This window comes from Muntiacus reevesi, chromosome 7 (genome assembly GCF_963930625.1).
Source record: "Muntiacus reevesi chromosome 7, mMunRee1.1, whole genome shotgun sequence".
In the NCBI taxonomy this organism is placed as follows: domain Eukaryota; kingdom Metazoa; phylum Chordata; class Mammalia; order Artiodactyla; family Cervidae; genus Muntiacus; species Muntiacus reevesi.
In genome coordinates, this window is record NC_089255.1 from 52,530,717 (window position 1) to 52,551,714 (window position 20,998).

Below are 20,998 nucleotides of genomic sequence, written 5' to 3' on the forward strand. Positions count from 1 at the left end.
ATATGACAAGAAATATTAATTGGTATAGTGTTTACAAATCACAGGGAGTGAATTTCAGATCCTGAGTTCCAGACTGATGCGATCCCTACTAGCGTCCCCATTTGCCGCCATGCTCAGGCTGGGCTTTGCACAGGGGTCCCAAGGTCCAGTTGCTTTTGGAATCCGCAGCCTCAACCGACAAAATACAGGTCTGGTTCTTAGCTTGTGGAGAGAGTGAGGCGGATCTCAGTGGGACGTGTTGCCGAGGAGAGCCACAGCTTTGTTTCCCCGGGGAAGGGCAGGCGTCCTCCGGGCGCCACTGCCCCGCTTGGCGAAATGCCTGGGGGCTGCCTGGATCCCCGAGGCGGCGAGGTCTGGCCCCATCCTCCTGGCGGGGGGACGGAAGGCGAGCCCCCACACCTCCCACCCGAGCCCCAGCGCGCACGCTTCCCCACCGCGCGCGGTTCCCGGGCCCGGAGCCTGTTCACGCGCGCCGCCGCCGAGGCGCCGCAGGCCCTCCCCGCCCGGCTTCCTCGTGTCACTAGAGCCGGCCGGCCGCTGGGGGCGCTGTGCGGCCTGGGGAGCACCGCCCCCTCTTCCTCCGGCTCCTCCCGCCTCCTCCCTCTCCTCCGCCTCCTCCTCCTCACTACAGTTCCCACTCTCTGGGTGGGGGCGAGCGCGTCCGGTTTGCAGGAACCTTTCGGAAATGGCAACTGGCGCGGTGGAGGTGTTCGGGCTCCCGGAGGACGAGGTGAGGGGGACGCGGGACTCCGGGCGGGCTTCCCATCGCGCTGCCCATCAACGGGACTGGAGGAGGGGGCGGCGGCCAGAGGGGCGGCTGTCAGCGCCCTCCTCCCTCTGCGCGAGACCCGGGAGCGCCGGGCGCTGTGGGGACCCCCCGAGACGGCCCGGCTCGCACAGGCTTGTGGGCGGGGGCGTTGCTTTAGGAAGCCGCATTTTCTCCGAGAGCCTGTGGACTCCACACCCCTCTCTTCCCTAGAACCGCCGCCTTCCTTGTCAGTTTCCTTCAGGAAGTGATGAGGAGGGGGCTAGGCAGCCCTCGGCCTGAGTGCGCGGGGGCACGCGCAGCACCCCGCCTGCCCCTTCCTGCCACCCCCAGCCGAGTACGCGGGAGCTCCGGGAGGGGGTGGGGCGCATTTCCCTGGAGCTTAGCATCCCGGCTGTTGATTAGCCTATTCTGGCAAAGAGAAGCCCTTTGGGCTTAACTTTATGGACTTTGACCTGAAGGCTTCCGAGAGAAGTGTCATTAGTTTTTTTTCTTTTTCTTCTGATATCCTTTTAAACTCTCTTCGACGAGATGAGGATGGGAAAGCAGGGAGATAGATTTTTCTCCCCCTTCCTATTTAGCAACAAGTGTCAAGTGTGGAAAGTTCATGCTCTGTTTCCCTGGTCTTCACTGGTATTTTACAGATGAAGCCAAAAAAGTATAAATATTTAAAAGGACTTGCCACAGCTGTTCAATCTTAAAATTCTGTGATTTGAGAAGGCAAAACTGTGTCTTATTAGCTAAATAACTTATGCTGGTTATACCTTGAGCTTATTAAAAACAAGCTTATTTGTAAAGTGTAGTTCCATTTTAAATGAGATGAGGCTTCCCTGTGTTAATTGGTGATTGTCTCAAAAAATGGGGATGGGTAGAAAATGAAAAGGATGTCTAGTCTAACAGTGACTGGTTAAATTTTGCTCACAAGAAATATGAGCATTCTTGCTGATTGAATAAGCTGTCACATGTACCTGTTATCAGGATTAGACCCAATTAACTGTAAATCCTTCAGCCTAATTTAGATTAATTATTTAGATTGTTCTAAGTGTTGTAACAGTGCTTTCTCTTGGTAACTTGGTATCTTCAGCCTCTACAAAGTATCTTTATGTTTCTCTTGAAAGTTTTTGGTTTATAAGCAGTGGGCAACTTGTTGATGCAAGCAAGTTATCTCAGAGTGTTTTGAGAATGATTATGTGATGGCAATTAGAATTGAATTTCTTAGTTATTGCTACCAGAGGAGAAACAAAGAAGTGGTGGACAAATGGTGGCCTCTTGGCAGTCCTAAGGAAAGACTGTCAGTATGTTATGGCTGAAGATAATAGTCTAGCTAATGTCCCATTATTGTTCTGTAGAGGAGATCAGAAGAAAATAATGCAGTGTTGAAACTGTGATAGCTTTCTTCTTATCAGATCTGTCTCCCTACTTGCTACAATAAACTGGTCAAGGCAGATAATCTCAGACTGGCATCCAGCTCCATCAGGCTGGCCTTGGGCTTTCTTTCCCTGTTGTTGTTACTACGCAGAGGTAGGCTCTGCTAGTCCAGATTTCTCATCTCAGTTTCTTCCAGCAAAACCAATTGATCCTAGATATCATCTTGCCAGAGGTGTCATTCAGTCTGTTTCTCTCTCCCTCCATCCCTCTCCCCTCGTGGTACAGATCTGTGTTTTCAATTACCTGCTTCTCACATCATTCTTCTTCCCAACTGAGATAAATCAAATTATGCCAGTTGGTGGGTGGTCAGTCCGCAGCGGGTACTAAGGGCCAGAAACTCTGCCCTTTGAAATGAGGTTTTCCTAAACTGGCTGAAGGATTTGTCCTTCTGGGCTCTTTCATGGTGTGGGGCCCACTCTGTTGGCACGGTGGGCGTCCTGGTTGTCAGTCTCATGACTCAGATTTCCCTCCTGATCTCTCTGTTCCCTTTTTCCTCACTGAGAAAGAGTGAGATAGGAAGATAAGAGACATGATGATAAAGTGTCATCTTCCACTTCTTCCAGTGTAATTTGGGTTATTCATTCAACAGACACTTTTAGCAGTCTGTTCTGTATTGTGCAGTATGCTAGGCACCAGGTACACAGATAGAAAAAAAAGCTGCGTCCGCCTGTTTTGTGAAGCTCATAGTCTGTGGGGAAGACAAAAATCGCTTGTATTCTGGTAGAGATTGCCATTTCATCACTATCATTTGCCTTTTATTTTCTAATCTATCACAAAAGTAAAAGCAGGCTTAGAAAATCACCCGCTCTTTCCTTTTATTTTTTGAAGAAAAACATTGCAGCTATGTCATTTTCTAAAACTCACAGACTAGCCTTGGAATAGGCAGCCCTCTGCTGTTGGTTATAAGTGAGATGGGTTTCCTATGGCAGCAAAAAGAGATGATTATTTTCAATTAGAAACAGAAACAAAGAGAAAAATGAATGAAGATGGGATAGACGATGGTGAGAGAACTGTAATTTAACCAGTATATACTGGAGAGCCACTGAATCACACTGTATGAGCATGTTAGTATACCAAAATTTAGGTCATTATAACTCTCTCTCTCACTTGTCAGTGAGTTTTAGCTCTTCTTCCAAATTTAAGTGTCTTTGAGTAAGAGATGGTCCTGGCTCCGTGTACAGAATTTTGTCATTAAAGTTTTATAAACTAAGAAAGTAGTATACTTTATACCAAATTTGCTCTGACAACCTCTTTTTAAAAAGTATTTATTTATTTGTTTGGCTGCCCTGGGTCTTAGTTGTGGCATGCAGGATCTAGTTCCCAGACCGGGGATTGAACCTGGGCCCCCTGCATAGGGAGCCCAGTCTCAGCCACTGGACCACTATGGAAGTCCCTCTGACAGTCTCTTGGGATTAATAGTAGCAGATAACCCCCACCCAGCTGTGGTAAGTAGTGTGGTATGCATGGGGCCGACTCCTCAGCATCCTTTCCTCTTCATTTCGGTGGACTGCTCTGTTACACAGAGGCTAGAAAGCTAAACACTTTGTTTCTCAGACTGTTGCATTTAGCCTTCCGGAAAGAGGTGGTGAAACAGTTTTCCCAGTGAGGTACCCCTATTTGAGATGGAGAAGGTGCAAATAAAGTGATGCTACATAACTTCATGTTTCTTTGGCTTTTTCTGCTGATAAGCATAGTCATATAGACATTGAGTTTTTCTAACAAAAGTCTTTCAGTGCCCGATAAGTTGTTTTGTGGGCATTGGTAGGAAATTACAGAAATAGTGGTGGTGGCGGCTTCCTGGCTTCTGGATGGATTATGTTCGTAAAGTCAGCAGGTCTGCTGGTGGCTCCTGATAGCCTTCCTTTCTCAGATGTGGCAACTTCCTGGGTAGGCCAGTTCTGAGGTGTTTTTGGGTCCTCTAAAGGCACCGCCTAGAGCCTACCTCTCCAGCTCTTTTGGAAGCACCTAATTCCCTGTATGAGCTTCTTTCTTCTGAAAATATCTAGAGTACCTTCTATTTCCTGCAGCTGAAACCTGACTGAAAAGGAAAAGAAAAGAAGGAAATAAAGAGGAAAGGATTGAATCTCCACTGCCAGTTTGGGAGTAGAGTTTGCACATACAGAAGAATGGATGTCTCTGGTGCTGACATCTATGACAGTACATAAGCAACAGGGTTTCTAAGAAGTGCATGTTCTGACACTTCTAGACCCACTGTCACTGAGCAGAAGCAGATCCTTCCTGCCCTGGCATCATACTGAGCCTGAGAACCGAGTGCCCAAACCTGTGTTCACTGCACACAAAGGAGGAGATGCACAGTGTACGTCGCAGCTGTGTTTGTGTCTAACCCAGTACTTCACTTGTTCTTTCCATCACTGCTTTTTTGCAGTTCTTTAATTCCGGCATCATTCTCATTATTTTTTGTGGGTTTCCATAGGAACAAAGAAGTAGATAAATATAGTTCATTTTTAATAATTTGCTTTTTGATTATGTTAAACCAACTGAAAAGTTGGAAGTACAGTACAAAGAACTCCAAATCTTCCTAAAGCAGATTCTCCATCTGTTGATATTTCACCATAATTGTTCCATAACCTTTTAATTGCCATTTTCATTAGTCTTTTTTTTTTTTGGAACCATTTGAGGACAACCTGCAGACAGGATTCCCCATCACCACTAAATACTCTTTATTTTCCTAAAGGAAGAATGCTTTCCTGCATCACAGCCATCCAGCCCTGTAAGCTAGGAAGTCAACATTGTTATGACACTACCACCCAATCTAGTTCTAATAATTTCTCTTCTTTTGCAATCTAGGATCTCATCCAGGAGTGTATGTTGCATGTACTTTGTCTTTCTTATCCTTAACGGTTTTAAGGAGCACAGGCTGTATAACCTGTCAATGTTCCTCAACGTGGATCTGTTTACTGTTTCCTCAGGATGATGTCAAAGCCATGGTTTTGGTGCAGGAATCATCGAGTTAATACTGTATTCTTCTCAGAGTATACCTGTCAATGTTCCTCAGCTTGGATCTGTTTACTGTTTCCTCATGAAGATGTCAAAGCCTTGCTTTTGGGGCAGGAATTATCGAGTTAATACCATATTCTTCTCAGGGTATATCAGGGGGTACTTGATTTTGGCTTGTCTCATCATCTCATCATCGTCTAACCTTGATCACTTGGTAATTTTGGTGTCTGCTAGATTTCTTCTTGGTGATGTTGCTGTTTTCCCTTTATAATTGATTGGTATTTTGTGGAGGCATATTCAGAGACTGTGGTAGTATCCCATTCCTCATTCATCAGATCTGCATCTGCTAGTTTTAGTATCCATCCATGACTTCCACCTGAAACAAATGCTGCTGTTTTTATTTCCATTTTTATTAATTGATGTTTTGTGTAAGAAGAATCTTTTCTTTCTTGGCCATTTGCCATCCATTTATTTATTTGTATCAGCACAGGCCTGTAGAATCCCACCTATTCAATGGGTTGTAATTAATCTCCATCCTTAAATATTTTATGGCTCATACTATCTTGGTTCGGCCAGTGGAAGCTCTTTCAAGGAGGCTCCTGTGTCCCTGTGGAAAGTTCCCATCCTTCTTTGAACTCTTCATTACTTTTCTGGCAGAAGATGTTCTAGCAGAGCTGACTGAAGTCACTCAGTCATGTCCAACTCTCCAGGGGAAGATGTTCTAGACTCCTTTTATATTTTGCCTGGTCCAGCACTTTCTGGGATCAGCCATTTCTCCTAGAAATACTGGTTCATTCAGTTGGGAAATGGTTTTTAGAAAGGGCTTCCCTGGTGGCTCAGATGGTAAAGAATCTGCCTGCAGTGTGGAGACCTGTATTTGATCCCTGGGTTGGGAAGATCCCCTGGAGAAGGGAATGGCTACCCACTCCAATATTCTTGCCTGAAGAATTCCATGGACAGGGGAGCCTGGCGGGCTACAGTTCATGGGGTCACAAAGAGTTGGACATGTCTGAGTGGCTAAAACTAACAGTGAAAATTCTGAGTTTCATTTTCCTCATTCTATTTACTTATTTGCTTAGTCCCAATTTACATATGTTTCTGGTATAAGTGATCTTCCAATCATGCAGCTGTGTCCTCTGTCTGCCACTTCTGCACCCTGCCTTTAGCTCCCTGCGTCCGTGGGTGCCAGTGGGAATACTGCCGTGTATGTCTCTGCTGTCTTCCCCTCTCTCCTCCGAGTCCCATTCCAGTGGCCTCTCTATGTGGCCCCTTCCTCTTCTCATTTCCCCATGCTATGGACCTGCTGCTCATGCACCTCCATGCACTTTCCTGCTCCCCCTAGACTCTGCCTGAGGCCTGCCATTGATTCCTCTGCACCAGGAAGAGAAGAGAAGGGACTATATATATATTTTTTTTTAAACAGCTAACTGTCAACAATTCATATATCACATGGGAATAGAATCTTGGAGGTACCCTTTAAATACATCACTTAGGGAGAGGAGGGGTATAAAAATTGGAATTTGACTAGGTCGTAATTATGGCCCTGTCACTTACAGGACACCTGGCATAAGTTTTTGACATTTGTTAGAACAGGATATTTAAGTCAGCTATTTGCCTACCTCCTAGCTATATCTGGTATTAAGAATATTATATTCTACCACCTGGAGACCTATAAGATTGCTGATTCGAATTGCTAAACTCACTGTTCTACTGAATCAATGTTACTGACTTCTTCCTTTTTGAAGCTTCCATTTAGTCTGTATTCTGTCCCAATCCTGTCAGAGTTTTAAGAGGATAAATGAACTGAAAGGTTAAGAAATCTTCAGATAAATGCTGAGAGAAAGACACAGAACAAACAAATACAAAAATGTCTTGATGAGACTTTTGTGAAATAAATATATCTGTAGCATAGCCTCCTGGCCTGACCCAAATACTTGACTTTCCTTGAGTGAGCCATGTTGGTGTGATGAAAAGACTAATGTGGACAAACAGTCATGTCAGTATAGATAGATGGTTTAATGAAAATATCCTCCTCCAGGGTGAAAGAGTCGATTGAAATGTAATCATAGTTGCCGTTAATTGAATACATGCTATACACAGATCTCCAGATTCTGTGTTCTCTATACTTCATAATTATCACAACTGTCCTGTGAAACTAGGTACTGCTATCTTCATTTTACAGATGGAAAATCTGAAATTATGATTTGCTCAAGGACTCAGTCTCAGTAGGTAGCAGATGTAGGATTGAAACCCAGAACTCTTTTGTACCAAAGTCATGGTCTTTCCTCTGTCCTACTGCAAATAGTTGCTCAAATAAAAGAAATTAACAGAAGAGATTCTTGCTCAGGAAGAGGATGAATGAAACATGTGCAGAATTAACTTGTATCTATTCCTCTGTTTTCTGAATCTTCTCTTTTTTTTTTTCTTATAGCCTTTCTGTGGACCTATGAAGTACTTGAAGTCTGTGTTTGCCTGACAAATACTTGTTGAACATTTAATATATATAAGGCATTTGAGTCAGACCATTTGGTTATAATGAAGGACAACAGACTTTATTGAATTTATAGCCTAGAGGGAGAGAAGGTCATTAAATATATAACCACACATCAATGTTTTATAAATGTTACGAAGGAAAAGGTGTGTAAGATAAAAGTATATAACAGGAAAAAAAAAAAGAATTAGTCTTATAAGGAGGAGGGGAAAGAATATGAGGAAAAGCAGAGGAAGTACACTAAGGATGGATAGTAGTTAGCCAGGCAGGGAAGAGGAAACGCCTTCCAGGTAAACAGAAGTGCATGTGCAAAAGATGAAGTGGAGATGACCATAAAGACACCTCAAGTGTTAGAGAAAGAGGGACGGTATCAGGAGTTGAATCTGGAGTGGAGAGCAGACCCCAGTGAGGCACGGCCTTAAGGCCATTTATTAAGGATTTTGTATGGGATCCTAGGGCTTCCCAGGTGGCACTAGTGGTAAAGAACCCGCTTGCCAATGCAGGAGACATAAGAGATGTGGGTTCATTCCCTGGGTTAGGAAGATCCCCTGGAGAAGGAAATGGCAACCCACTCCAATGTTCTTGCCTAGAGAATCCCATGGATAGAGGAGTCTGGCGGGCTACAGTTCACAGGGTTTGCAAAGAGTCCAACACCACTGAAGTGACTTAGCACGCATACTTGCATGGGATCCTAAGTGCAATGGAAACTCACTGAATATCTGTGTTACCCTACACACACATCATCACCACCACCGACATTGCTATTATTTTTCTAAGAATTTTTCCTCACATATTTAATATTTTATTTTTTTGTTATTTCTTCATTTCTTCCCATACCTCTGACTTTCCATCTCGGTTGAGTTTTTTTTCCGCCTGGAGTACCTTCTCTAGAATTTCTTTCAGTGAATGTTTCCTGCTAATGAACTTCACTGGTTTTTGTCTGAAAATGTCTTTATTTTACTTTTCTTTCCAGAGGGCAGGGAGGAGTACAATTTATCCATGGTGAAATGCACAGATCTTAATGTATAATTTGATATACAATGATTTTCAACAACATGCATAGCCAAGTGTAGCTGACAACCCTATTAAGATGTAGAACATTTCCATCACTCCTAAATGGTTCCTTGAATCTTTTTCCATTCAACTTCTCACCTTCACTCAGGCAACTTTTTATTGCCATGAATTAGTATTGGTCCTGAAACTTCGTTTAAATGAAATCATACAGTATATACTTTTTGGTGTCTGGCTTCTTTTGTTTAATATTGTGTTTTTCAAAGTAATCATGTGGTGGTTTGTTTTAGTAGCTCATTGTTTTTATTGCTGAAGCTTCCCTGGTAGCTCAGCTGGTAAAGAATCTGCCTGCTAGATAGGAGACCCGGGGTCGATTCCTGGGTCAGGAAGATCCCCTGAAGAAGAGATAGGCTATCCACTCCAGTTTTCTTGGGGTTCCTTGGTGGCTCAGATAGTAAAGAATCCACCTGCAATACGGGAGACCTGGGTTCGACTCCTGGGCTGGAAAGATCCTGTGAAGGAGGGCGTGGCAACCCACTCCAGGATTCTTGCCTGGGAAATCCCATGGAGAGGAGCCTGGCGGGCTGTGGTCCATGGAGTCACTAAGAGTCAGAGACAACTGAGGGATTAAACATAGCACACAGCATTCCATTGTATGAATTTACCAGATGTTTATGCACCCTGCTTTTGATGGCCCCTTCATTTGTTTCCAGGTTTTGGCAATTATGAATAAACCTACTGTGAACATTCATCTATAGATTTTTTTGATGGAAATTATATTTTCCACAAATATAGGATATCAACTTGATATGTTTTCTTCCAGACATATTTTATGTATAAATAAGCGTTGGTATATGTGTGTGTTAAGTCGCTTCGGTCATATCCAACTCTTTGCGACCCTGTGGACTGTGGCCTACCAGGTTCCTCTGTCCATGGGATTCTTCAGGTAAAAATACTGGAGTGGGTTGCCATTTCCTTCTCCAAGGGATCTTCTGACCCGGGGATCAAACCTGTATCTCTTATATCTCCTGAATTGGCAGGCAGGTTCTTTACCACTAGTGCCACCTGGAAACCCAGAAGCACAGGTATGGTGTAACACGTTTTAAAGTAGTGTTGAGATGTAAGGTAATGATGAGCTTCTTTTGGGGGGAGGTTAATGATTGAATAAGAAAGTTACAATTTTAAATGAGGAATACTCTTGCAGCTGCATTAACTAAAGCACTTCTCTTTCTTACCCTCATGCTCTTTACCTACAGTTCTAAATTTTAGTATCCTTCGTAATCACCTGCAGAGTTTGTTAAAACAGACTACTGGCCCATCAGTAGTCTATTTTCAGTAGATTCGGAAAATTTCAATAGGTTCTGAAAATCTGAGTTTCTAAAAAATTCCAACGTGATACTCATACTACTAGTCCAGAGAACACACTTTGAAAATCTCTGCTGTCTCTTAAATCTAAGAATTCTGGGTGTTCTAGTTTATTGTGGTCATTATTGCCAAAAACTCCTGAGGAATTTTGTTCATATGTAGCAAATATATAGCAGTCATATATATATTCCAGCATTACTAGGACAGACCTGATTTCATTTAGTTTTCAATAAAGATGATCTAGCATTTATATTTTCATTTATATTTATACTTTTGTAAAATGTTTCAAGTAAATTTACACAGCAGAGAAGGAAAACTGCCATCAAGTCACAGGTTCCAATATTTAATTTGGAAAATAAGTTATATTAAAAAAAGTTAAATCCCTCCCTCTTACCCTAGTACATTTTTTGTTATGTAAATATTCAGTATTTATATTATTACATTATGTAGATGTAGTATTATTCACATCTGAACCATTGTACCATATTTATAATTATTTATTATACATTTTTGTTTGCTTTCATTTTCTGAACAACTGTCACATATTAAGGGAATCCTGGCAGTTCAGTAGTAAAGAATCCACCTGCCAGTGCAGAAGATGTCTTCTGCATTGGGTTCAATCTCTAGGATCGGGAAGATCCCCTTTAGAGGGGAAAATGGCAACCCATTCCAGTATTCTTACCTGGGAAGTTCCATGGACAGAGGAGCCTGGTGGGCTACTGTCCTTGAGATCTCAAAAGAGGCAAACATAACTGAGCAACTAAACAACATCACAAATTAAATTGCAAGCTGCCTGAAAGCTTTACAACTACTCACTGTGTTATACATACACACATATGTAATGAATGCTCTCCATTCCTTTTTCTGCATTCTTGTTAGAGACAGCTTCTTGCTATGTTGCATTCCATCTGAACGGCTTGCACTCTACACCTGTCATATCACTATTGTCTGCAGGATTCCGTTTATCAGCATTGTGAGAATTCTCTTGATCTCTTTTCTGTGTTGGATCCAATGTTTTTTTTCACCTCTTGTCTTCCTCTTTCCTGATTTATTCTCATCCTTTGTATGAGTAGGCAGTTACTATTCACTAGAGCATTTCACAATAGGGTTGTCTGACCCAATCATTATTGGTTATCTGAACCCTATCAATAAGTGTTATCTGAACCAATCCCATAGCGGTGGAATTCTCACATACAGTATATATCCCCAGCCCCTTTGACTTCCTAACAGAGAAGTCTTCCAGTCTTCTGGGCCCAAGAAGTGAAGGGGCTGGGAGCCCATGTTGGTGCAGACTTTCCCTTGCTTTTAATTTGGTACCTTATTCCTACTTTCAGCTACTTCAGAAAGATTTGTTGTTAATCAAGAATTTATTACCCCCTACTGTTTGCCAAGTAATCTGCTGGGTTCTATAGAGGATGAAGAGAAAACATAAAGATGAGTTTCTTGGTCTTCAAAATTTCACAATTTTAATAAGCGAGAAAGACACATGGTTTATTGCCTCAGATACAAGATGGTATGTGATAGATGCTATGTAATTGAGCCTCTAACAAAGAGAAGGAAAATTCATATCAAGAGTTTCAGAAAAGATAGCATTTGGTTTTTTAAAAATTGGACAGGAGTTTTTTTAAGAAAAAAAAATTAAATTTATACCAAACCTTTTAAATTAAATTTTCAAACCTTTATCTCATTATTATGGTAGCTATTTTCATTGTTGCATATTTACTTTATCCATCTGAATTTATGATTTTATGGAGTTGTCACAGAATAGATAACATTTGGCAACTTGATTATTCCAATTAACATTATAATTATTTTCTGTCATTAAATAATATTAATAATGTAATGGTCTCTAAAGAATCTGCTCAGATGATAAAGGACTTTTAACAATGAAGGGGTAGAGGATGGGGAAGTATCTCCCAGGCAGAAGGACTCCAGCGTGTATAAAAACTCAGAGATAAGTAAACACAGGACATATCTTTTTTAAAAAGTAGACTGGTGGGAGTTGGCAATGAAAGGAGGGGAGAGGGATGAAGAGGTTCACAAAAATTCTCCCAAGACCTTTGAGAGATGGAAAGACTTAAAGCTCTGGATTTCCTGTTCCTGGTTTTTATTTATTTATTTGGTGGGGGAGGTTGACAGAAGATTAAGGCATAATTAATCACTGTTTTCATGAATTGTAGAGAAAATCTCAGCCTTTAGAAAGCTGCTTTAAATTACTGAAGCTGCCTGCATTGATAACACATTACCAGTTTGTTTCTCCCTGTCCTTGAAAAAAAGCCACACATCTTTGCCTGAAATTTTCAACCTTTTCATTTTACCTTCAAAAATCAGTAAAGCTCCCTTATGAGTAAAAGAGGGGGAGATTCCAGCTTTAATGAAGAACCCTGGTCTTTTGAGGATGAAGTCTCTGTTTTGATTAAGGAAAAGGTGTTTCTTTTTTTTTTTTTTGTCTGTTTTTTACTCATTTGAGTACTATCTAGAATTCTGTTAATAGTGCTTTTAGTGTCACGATTCTAAAATTACTGAAGTTTGGTCTCTAGTTGCAACATATATGGCCTTCTTCATTTTCAAAGATAATGTGGGTGTGATCTCTGATGATGGATGTAATCAAAGAGAGCAGTGGGGACAATTTTTTAGCATAAACTTATAAAATGAAATTATATGAACGCAAATATGAAAATAAATGGTATTTCTTATTTAGTTTTCTGAAAGAATCTTAAATCAATGTAGCTTTACATCATTTAACCACAGCATCTGAAGTAAGTAGTTCTCATTTTTGTGGTTGTAAAATGCAAGGATAAAGTTTAAAAGTTAAATGTGTCTGTGACTGGAAGTTATTACCCCCTTGGAATTGTTTTTATTTAATGCTTGGTACATTTCTTCAGGAGACTTCTGGGGGATAGTTTCAGTAGAGGCTAATGTAGGTGATTTTTAAGTCAGGAGATGGATTAACAGTAACAAATATGGATTAGCTTTTTTTAGAAGGGAATGATAATTTCTTCCCTCTATTAAGATCATGTACAAATCACAAACAATTGTCTACACTTAGAAAAGATAAGATTATCAAATAACATTATTTTCTGAGGGCACCTTTGATTATACTTTACCGCTTGAAAAAATTTGTATTTATTAAGTCATCCCTGAAAAGATATCTGATTTTCAGAATCAGTCTTGGGAATTAGTACCGACTTAATAGAGTAGCCACTTCCCAGTCAACTAGTATAGGAAAATTCATTTGTAGGGCCAATGGAATATTTTAATTGACCTAATTATTCAGTGACCTTCCAGGAAAAAATGGTAGTTCTGTAAATCTCTTCAGATTTTTGGAAATCAGTCCCCACAGAAAACAGAAATTTCAGTTTATGTTTTCCTCTCTGATTTTCAATTGCCTTTATTTCTGATACTTGAGGATTTCCCTTTTTACTTCCAAGATCGGCTGTGTATTTAATATTTGGTGATGGAGAAAAGTTATAAAATATCTAGTATCTCTAGTCAAGGATTTTTGTGTTATATGAATTTGTTGTCTGAGTTTTGTAGCTTTGAGGATATTTCTGTTGTCATATTAATTCACTGAAACTTCCAGGAGTGAGGGTGGTTCTAAGTATTTAGAAATGGAAGAAGACTGAAATAAATACCTATGAAATGTATATTATCCCCCATCCAGATTTCTCCTCAAAAAGGAATATGACCTACCACTTGCTGATGGGATATATTACTATGTTTTAGAATTTTTATACAGTTTTAAAAGGTTAGTTATTGCAAAATATTGGCACCGTTCCCTGTGATGTACACTACATCCTTGAGCCTATCTTATACCCAGGAGTTTGCTACTCTGCCACCCTTATATTGCCCCTCCCAACTTTTCCCCACTGGAAACCACTAATTTGTTCTCTGTGTCTGAGCCTGCTTCTTTTTTTGTTATATTCCAGTGGTTTGTTGTATTTTTTGTTTCCACATATAAGTATATCATACAATATTTGTCTTTCTCTATATAACTTATTTCACTTAGCATAATGCCCTGCAAGTCTATCCATGTTGTTGCAAATGGCAAAATTTCATTCTTTTTTGTGGCTGACTAGTATTCCATTGTGTGTGTGTGTGTGTGTGTGTGTGTGTGTGTGTGTGTGTGACATCTTTTTTATCCATTCATCTGGCTGATGGAGTAATTTTAGAATAGAACCAGTTGGGTTTCTCTCTGTTAGGCAACATTTATTTCACATTTGTTGATCTTATAAATGCTACTGTGAAACTGTTGGCCTTGTGTACGTCAGTGATAGTTTATCTAGGGCTTATATCTAATAGTGAAATTCCTGGGCTATTGATTTAGAGCTTTAAATAGATATTGCCAACTATCTCTTCAAAATAACTCTCATGAACAGTGTATTAGGGTTCTCGCTTGTGTTTGTATTGGCAGCACATACACTAGAGATCTTTCTTATTACTTTTGAAATTGAGGATCTTTTCATGTGTTTATTGACCATTCTGTATGATTTCTTATATTATGTTGTTTAAATATTACTTTGTGGGTTTTAGGAGTTCTTGATATATTCCAGATGGGCTTCCATGGTGGCTCAGTGGTAAAGAATCTGCCTGCAATGCAGGAGATGCAGGTTTGATTCCTGGGTCAATCTCCTGGAGGAGGAAATGGCAATCCCCTCCGCTAGTCTTGCCTGGGAAATCCCATGGACAGAGGGGCCTGGTGGGCTACAGTCCATGGGGTGCAAAGAGTCAGACAGGACTTACCAACCAAACAAAAAACAATATACCCTGGATAATCATAATTTGCACTTGGTATTTATATTTTAGATATTTCTACTCTGTGTGTCCCGTTGTTTTTTCATTTTGCTCATGGCATCTCTTTTCACACAAAGGATATGTAATTTTAGTGTCAGATCTAACAACTTTTTCGATTAGAGTTTGTATTTTTAAAAATTCTTTCTTCAATGTCAGAAATATTCTAAAATATCTTAAGAATTTTTTAAAGTTTTCTTTTTCATTGTTAAAATTTGATATATTGGGAGTTTGTTTTTATATGTAGTATAACATAGTGATCAAATATTATTGTTTACTTCTTTACTCATTCTCACTCCTCTGTATGAATTTTAGAATCATTTGTTAAGATCTATGAAATAATTTAAGGAGGGGAGTTGGAATTATATTGAATTTGTAATTTACTTTGGAGAAAACATATAGTAATATTAAATATTTACTTCCATGAATATAGTGAACTTCTTCATTTATTTGTATTTTCCTTATTTTCTTTACTTACAGGTTTTATCCATAAAGGTCTTGACATTTTTTCTTAATTTTGTTTCTCTGTATCTAACAGTTTTGCTTATTTGTGAATTTTTTAAATGTGCATTCTGTTTTATAGTATTTTTACCCACCTTTTTATTTTAAAAAATTTCAGATCTTTGGGACAACAAAACAATAGTGCAATGAACGCTTGATTACCCATCAGTCAGATCCACAAATTGGCAACAGTTGGTTATTCCCTTATATACACACACATTCACTCATGTTCAGCTTTTTATTTGCTGAGCCATTAAAGAGTGAGTTGCAAACTTTATCTTACTTTATCCCTAAATACTTCAATATGTATCTCTTAAAAATAAGACATCCTTACATAAAACCTCATCATGCTATTATGATACCCAAGAATTTTAATGTTTCATACATTAAAATATCAATACATTATAGTTTTATTTAATATATAGTTTATTGAATGGCATTTTAAAAATAATTTTACCTGTCTAAATAATTATTACAAATGATTGTGAACTCTGAATTTTGTGTCATCTTATACCTAGCAAAAATGATGAATCCATATAAGTTCCAGTAATTTGGTTTTGGATTTTCTTGGCAGCAATGATAAATTGTTGCTCATTATAATAATTTGACTCTAGCTTCTTTGGGTTTTCTTTGTAGATAATCCAGTCATTACAAATAACAATACAATTTTTATTTTTCTCTGTATACTTTTAGTCATATTAATTCCTGAAAAAAGATTCTTCCAATTAATTTTAATATCCTGTTATCTTATTTGGTATGTATATATTTAAAGATATGTGTCTTAATTAAGTTATACATTACATGAAAATAAAATATAAATTTTTGTATTTTAGGAAAATTCCCGAATTGTGAGGGTAAAAGTTATAGCTGGAATAGGCCTTGCCAAAAAGGATATCTTGGGAGCTAGGTAAGTATAAGTTGGGATGTAATTTTAAAACTTTGTATTAATTAATTAATTTTTTCTAACTTTGGTTAGAGGAAAAATTGAGTGATATTGTTAGTAAACTGTTATATGAAGTTGGTTGTAACCAGTTGGTGGTTTACCAAATTCCTTGATATCTGAATTCCAGAATATGTGAAATTAGGCAAAGGTATAACTCAGAAAGGTAGTTACAAGGTACATCAGTGAGTTCTGTTTCTGGGAATTAGTAAAATTCTGACTGACTAATCCTTTATCAGTTAACAACCATAAACTGTGAACATATTACTGAAAGCAGCAACTTAAAGGCAGTGGAGAGTGAACAGAGCAGGGAGAGTCTAGTGAAAGTCTAGTGAAAAGTCCCTGTTTGGAGGTGGGAGTTGCACTAACTGAGTCTCCAATTTATGAATTAGTCTCAGGTCACATGGAAAAATTATAATATTTATGCCCTAGGAAATCAGAAGATTTAATCTGGAGAAAACGTAGAGTGGTGAGGATTCTGGAATGGAAAGAACTGGAAAGGAGATTTCCAAACCATATCTACTGTCATTCCTTGCTGACCCTGAATCGCACATATGATAGCAGATTGCAGACAACTTAACTAAGGACAAAAGATCAGAACAGAGATCAAGGGTGCTGCCTGAGAAACAGAGCTTGTGGTTCTTGTCCAATAAGGTAATTAATTACATGATAGAATTAAATGAAAACACAAATTCTCATCAAAGAGAAAATGCAGCATCCACAGTCTCTACAACTTAACATTTATAATGTCTAAGATAGAATCCAAAGCTATATAATCTATTAAACAACAGGAAAATGAAACACATTCTCAGAAGAGGAAAAATATGCGCTCACACAAGTCAAAAGATTGGAAATCTCAGGAATAAACTAGAAACAATAAAAAATGAAAATTCTAAAGCTGAAAAATATAGTATATTAAATTAACATTCTTAGATGAAGTTAACAGCAGAATGGAGATGAAGAGGAAGAATCAATTAAACTTAGAGGTAGAGCAATAGAAATTATTTCTCAACAGGAGGTGAGAGAGAAACAGATTAAAAAAAAATTTAAATGAACACAAAGAGAGCCTCAGGGACTTGTTAAATAATACCACACAGTCTAACATACATGTAATTGGAGTCCTAGAAATAGAGGAGAGAGAATGAGGCAAAACACTGTTTTAAGAAATAATGGTCATACTTTTTCCAAATTTGATAAATAACACAAGTTTATAGTATCAAAACTCACAGAGCAGGATAAGTACTGAGAAGAACATACTGAGGCACATAATAGTCATGCTCGAAAGCCAAGGATAAAGGACTGACAAAGGACTCAGAGAATGACAAATTATATATAAGGGACCTATAATTCAATTGACTACTGACTTCTCACCAGAAACTACAGAGCCCAGATAAAAAATGGGACAATAGAATAACTGTCAACCTAGAATTCTCTACTATATTCAGAGAAAATATTCTTTGGTGTGATGACAAAATAACAACATTTTCAGATAAAAGAAAACTTTGAAACTTTGTCATTAGGAGACCTGCACTCTAATAAAATCTAAAGGGAGTTCTCCCAGGTAAAGAGAGTAGATAGCAGATGGAAACTCAGATCCTTACAAAGGAATATAGAGCATCAGAAATGGTAACCATCTGGAAACATCTGAAAGACTTTTTGCTCTTTTTATCATAATTTTTTAAAAAGCATGCCTGTTTATATCACAGCTTATTTTTTTTATTATCTTATAGATGGAATACATATAATGATTATTGCATAAAGGACATGGATGATATGCATTATGAACTTTTTAGTAGAATGTAATATATTAAGTGTAAGTGGAATAAAAAGTAAGAGTGTATATTGCAATACCTAGATGAACTGTTAAAAACTAATGTAAAGAATTATAGATTAAAAAAACAATCAAAATTTTAAAATGAGATTCTTGGGGAAAAAATACTTAAAAGGCCAGGAAAAGAACACATGATCAAAAAAAAAAGAGCAAATGAAAAGGGAAAGAAAGAATAGAAAACCAATAATAATTTGACACACCTAGATCTAACCATAACAATTGCATTAAACATTAATGAACTAAGGTGAACATGAGGTAGAAGTTATTAGAATGGGCTGAAAAAGAAGACCCAACTAAATACTGTCTATAACTGATGCACTTAAAATACAAAGACACAGCTAAGATGAAAGAGAAGGGATGCATATGCCATACAAACAGTAAGCATATGATGACTAAAGTGGACTTTTGAATGTCTGATAAATGGATTTCAGCACATGGAATTTTTCTTATGAATATAAGATTTGTTCAGGTCAACCTCTGTCATATTAATACAGTCCAGAAAAAAAAAGCAGCATGATCATTTCAGTAGGTGTAGAAAGTGCATTTGTCAACATTCATCATCCTTTTATGATAAAAACTGTCAGCAAACTAATAATAAGATGCAGAATAGTTTAACATCTGAAAGTTAATCAATATAATATACCATATTACTAGAATAAAAGGAAAGCAATCATTTCAATAAAAACCGAAAAAGCATCTGACATCATTGAGCACCCATTCATGATGGAAACTCTTAGCAAACTAGGGATAGATGAAAGTTGTAGATCTGATTAAGGTTTTCTGTGAGAAAGATAGTAGCTAACATTATGGCCAGTGACGACAGTCTGAATGCTTTCTGCTTAAACTCATGAATAAGAAAGTTTGTCTGCTTTCACATTCAGCTCAGCATTGTGCTAGATATTCTAGCCGTGCAATATGACTAGGAAAGGAAAAATAAATACAGACTGAAAAGGAAAAACTTTTTATATGCAGAGAGTCAGATCATGTACATAGAAAACCCTAAGGAATCTACAAAAAAGAAGAAAAAGCTGCTAGAACTAAAATATAAGGCCACAAGATACAAAGTCATTGTACAAAAATTAGTCATATTCTTACATCTTCTAAAGGGAACAACAGAGGATGAGATGGTTGGATGGCATCACCGACTCGATGGACATGAGTTTGAGCAAGCTCTAAGAGTTGGTGATGGACAGGGAAGCCTGGAATGCTGGGGTCGCAAAGAGTTAGACACGACTGAGCGACTGAACTGAACTGATCAATCACTTAACAATTGGAAAATGAATTTTTAAAATTTAAGATTCATTTAAAATTAAAAACTTAGAAGAAATAACTTTAACAAACGATTTGCAAGTACTGCACACTGAAAACTACAAAACATTGCTAACTAAGGGAAACTGAAGATCTAAATCAGTGGATAAACATTGTCATATTCATGGATTGAAGATATATTATTGTTAGAGTTGTATTTCTCTCCAAATTGAGTAGATTTGGCTCAATCCTAATAAAAATCCCGACACTTTTTTTGAGAAACAGATGAACTGATTCCAATATTGTTATGAAAAGTCAAAGGACACAGAATAGCCAAAACAATTTTGAAAAAGAACATAGGCCACATAGGTGGAGAATTTATGCAACATAATTTCAAGATTTTCTATACAGACAAGACAAAGCAGCATTGGCATAAGAGTAGCTATATTGTTCAGTGGACTATAATAAAGAGTGTAGAAGTACACACACTCCCCCCACACACACGCATACATATGCACATGTATGTGGTCAGTTGCTTTAAGCATTAAGGTAAGTCAAGAGAAAGGATAATCTTTTAAATGCATCATACTAGAAAACTGGTTATAGGTGTGGAACAAAATTAAGCTGTGTCCTTATCACATATAATATAGAAAATTAATAAGAGCTAAAATTAATAAACTTCTAGCAGAAGACATAGGAGAAAATTTTTGCTCTGCTGAGTTACACAAAGATTTATTGAATAAGACTCAAAAAATATGCACCATAAAAATTTGAAAGAAAAATGTTGAAACAGACTTCATTAGAATTAAAAACTTCTGTTTGAAAGACACAGTTGAAAGTGAAAGTGATAGTCACAGTCCTGTCCAACTCTTTGCGACCCTATGGACTCTAGCCCTCCAGGCTCCTCTCTCCATGGGATTCTCCAGGCAAGAATACTGGAGAGGGTAGCCATTTCCTTCTCCAGGGGATCTTCCCAACCCAGGATCAAACCTGGCTCTCTTGCATTGCAGGCAGATTCTTTACTGTCTGAAACACTGTGTTGTTTGAAAGACACATTTTTTTTTTTTTTTTTTTTTGAAAGACACATTTAAGAAAAGGAAAAAGCAAGCCACTGATTGGAGAAAATGTTTTCAGGACATGTATCTGACAAGCACCTTTAATTCACAGCATATAAAAACTTCTTATAACTTAGTAATAATATGATAAAATGGCCAATTAAAAATGGGCAAAATTCTTGAACAGATATTATCTGTGAACTATCCAGGTGGAAGTGTCTAGCTGGGTTGTGAGATCAGGAATATATATTTATATTTGCAGTTATGTTTTATATTTATATTTGTGAGTATACAGTTGTTAAAACCATGGGTGAGATTTTGAAGAAAATATGTAGAGAAAGCAAAAGAAAGAACCAGAAGGGTCTTGTGTCATGAAAGCTAAATGAGATGAGTTTCAAGAGGAAAATGGTCAGTAATATCAAACATATAGAAAGCCAGCAAAATAAGGGACTAGAAAGTGTCAATTGTTTTAGCAAGATTGGTGACTTTTCATGGACTGGGTCTGAAAGAAAGAGGTGGAAGCCAGATTATATGGCTTTGAAGACCACTGGCTGTTGGGGAAATGAAGGAAGGGAGGTTGTAGGCTGTCGTGGCTGTGAACAGGGTCTCTGGA

General features: G+C 38.3%; 1 protein-coding gene across 2 annotated transcripts in view; it reads left to right on the forward strand.

Annotated features, from left to right (window-relative positions):
• The first annotated feature begins 618 nt into the window (after positions 1-618).
• The window catches only part of NEDD4 (NEDD4 E3 ubiquitin protein ligase), a 131,757-nt gene continuing 111,377 nt past the window's right edge, over positions 619-20,998 (forward strand). For both annotated transcript variants that reach the window (XM_065940576.1, XM_065940577.1), the window contains exons 1-2: positions 619-730; positions 16,145-16,218. In XM_065940576.1, the coding sequence (XP_065796648.1) occupies positions 686-730; positions 16,145-16,218 (119 nt within the window). In that variant the 5' untranslated portion in view covers positions 619-685. The remainder of the gene's footprint in view (positions 731-16,144; positions 16,219-20,998) is intronic.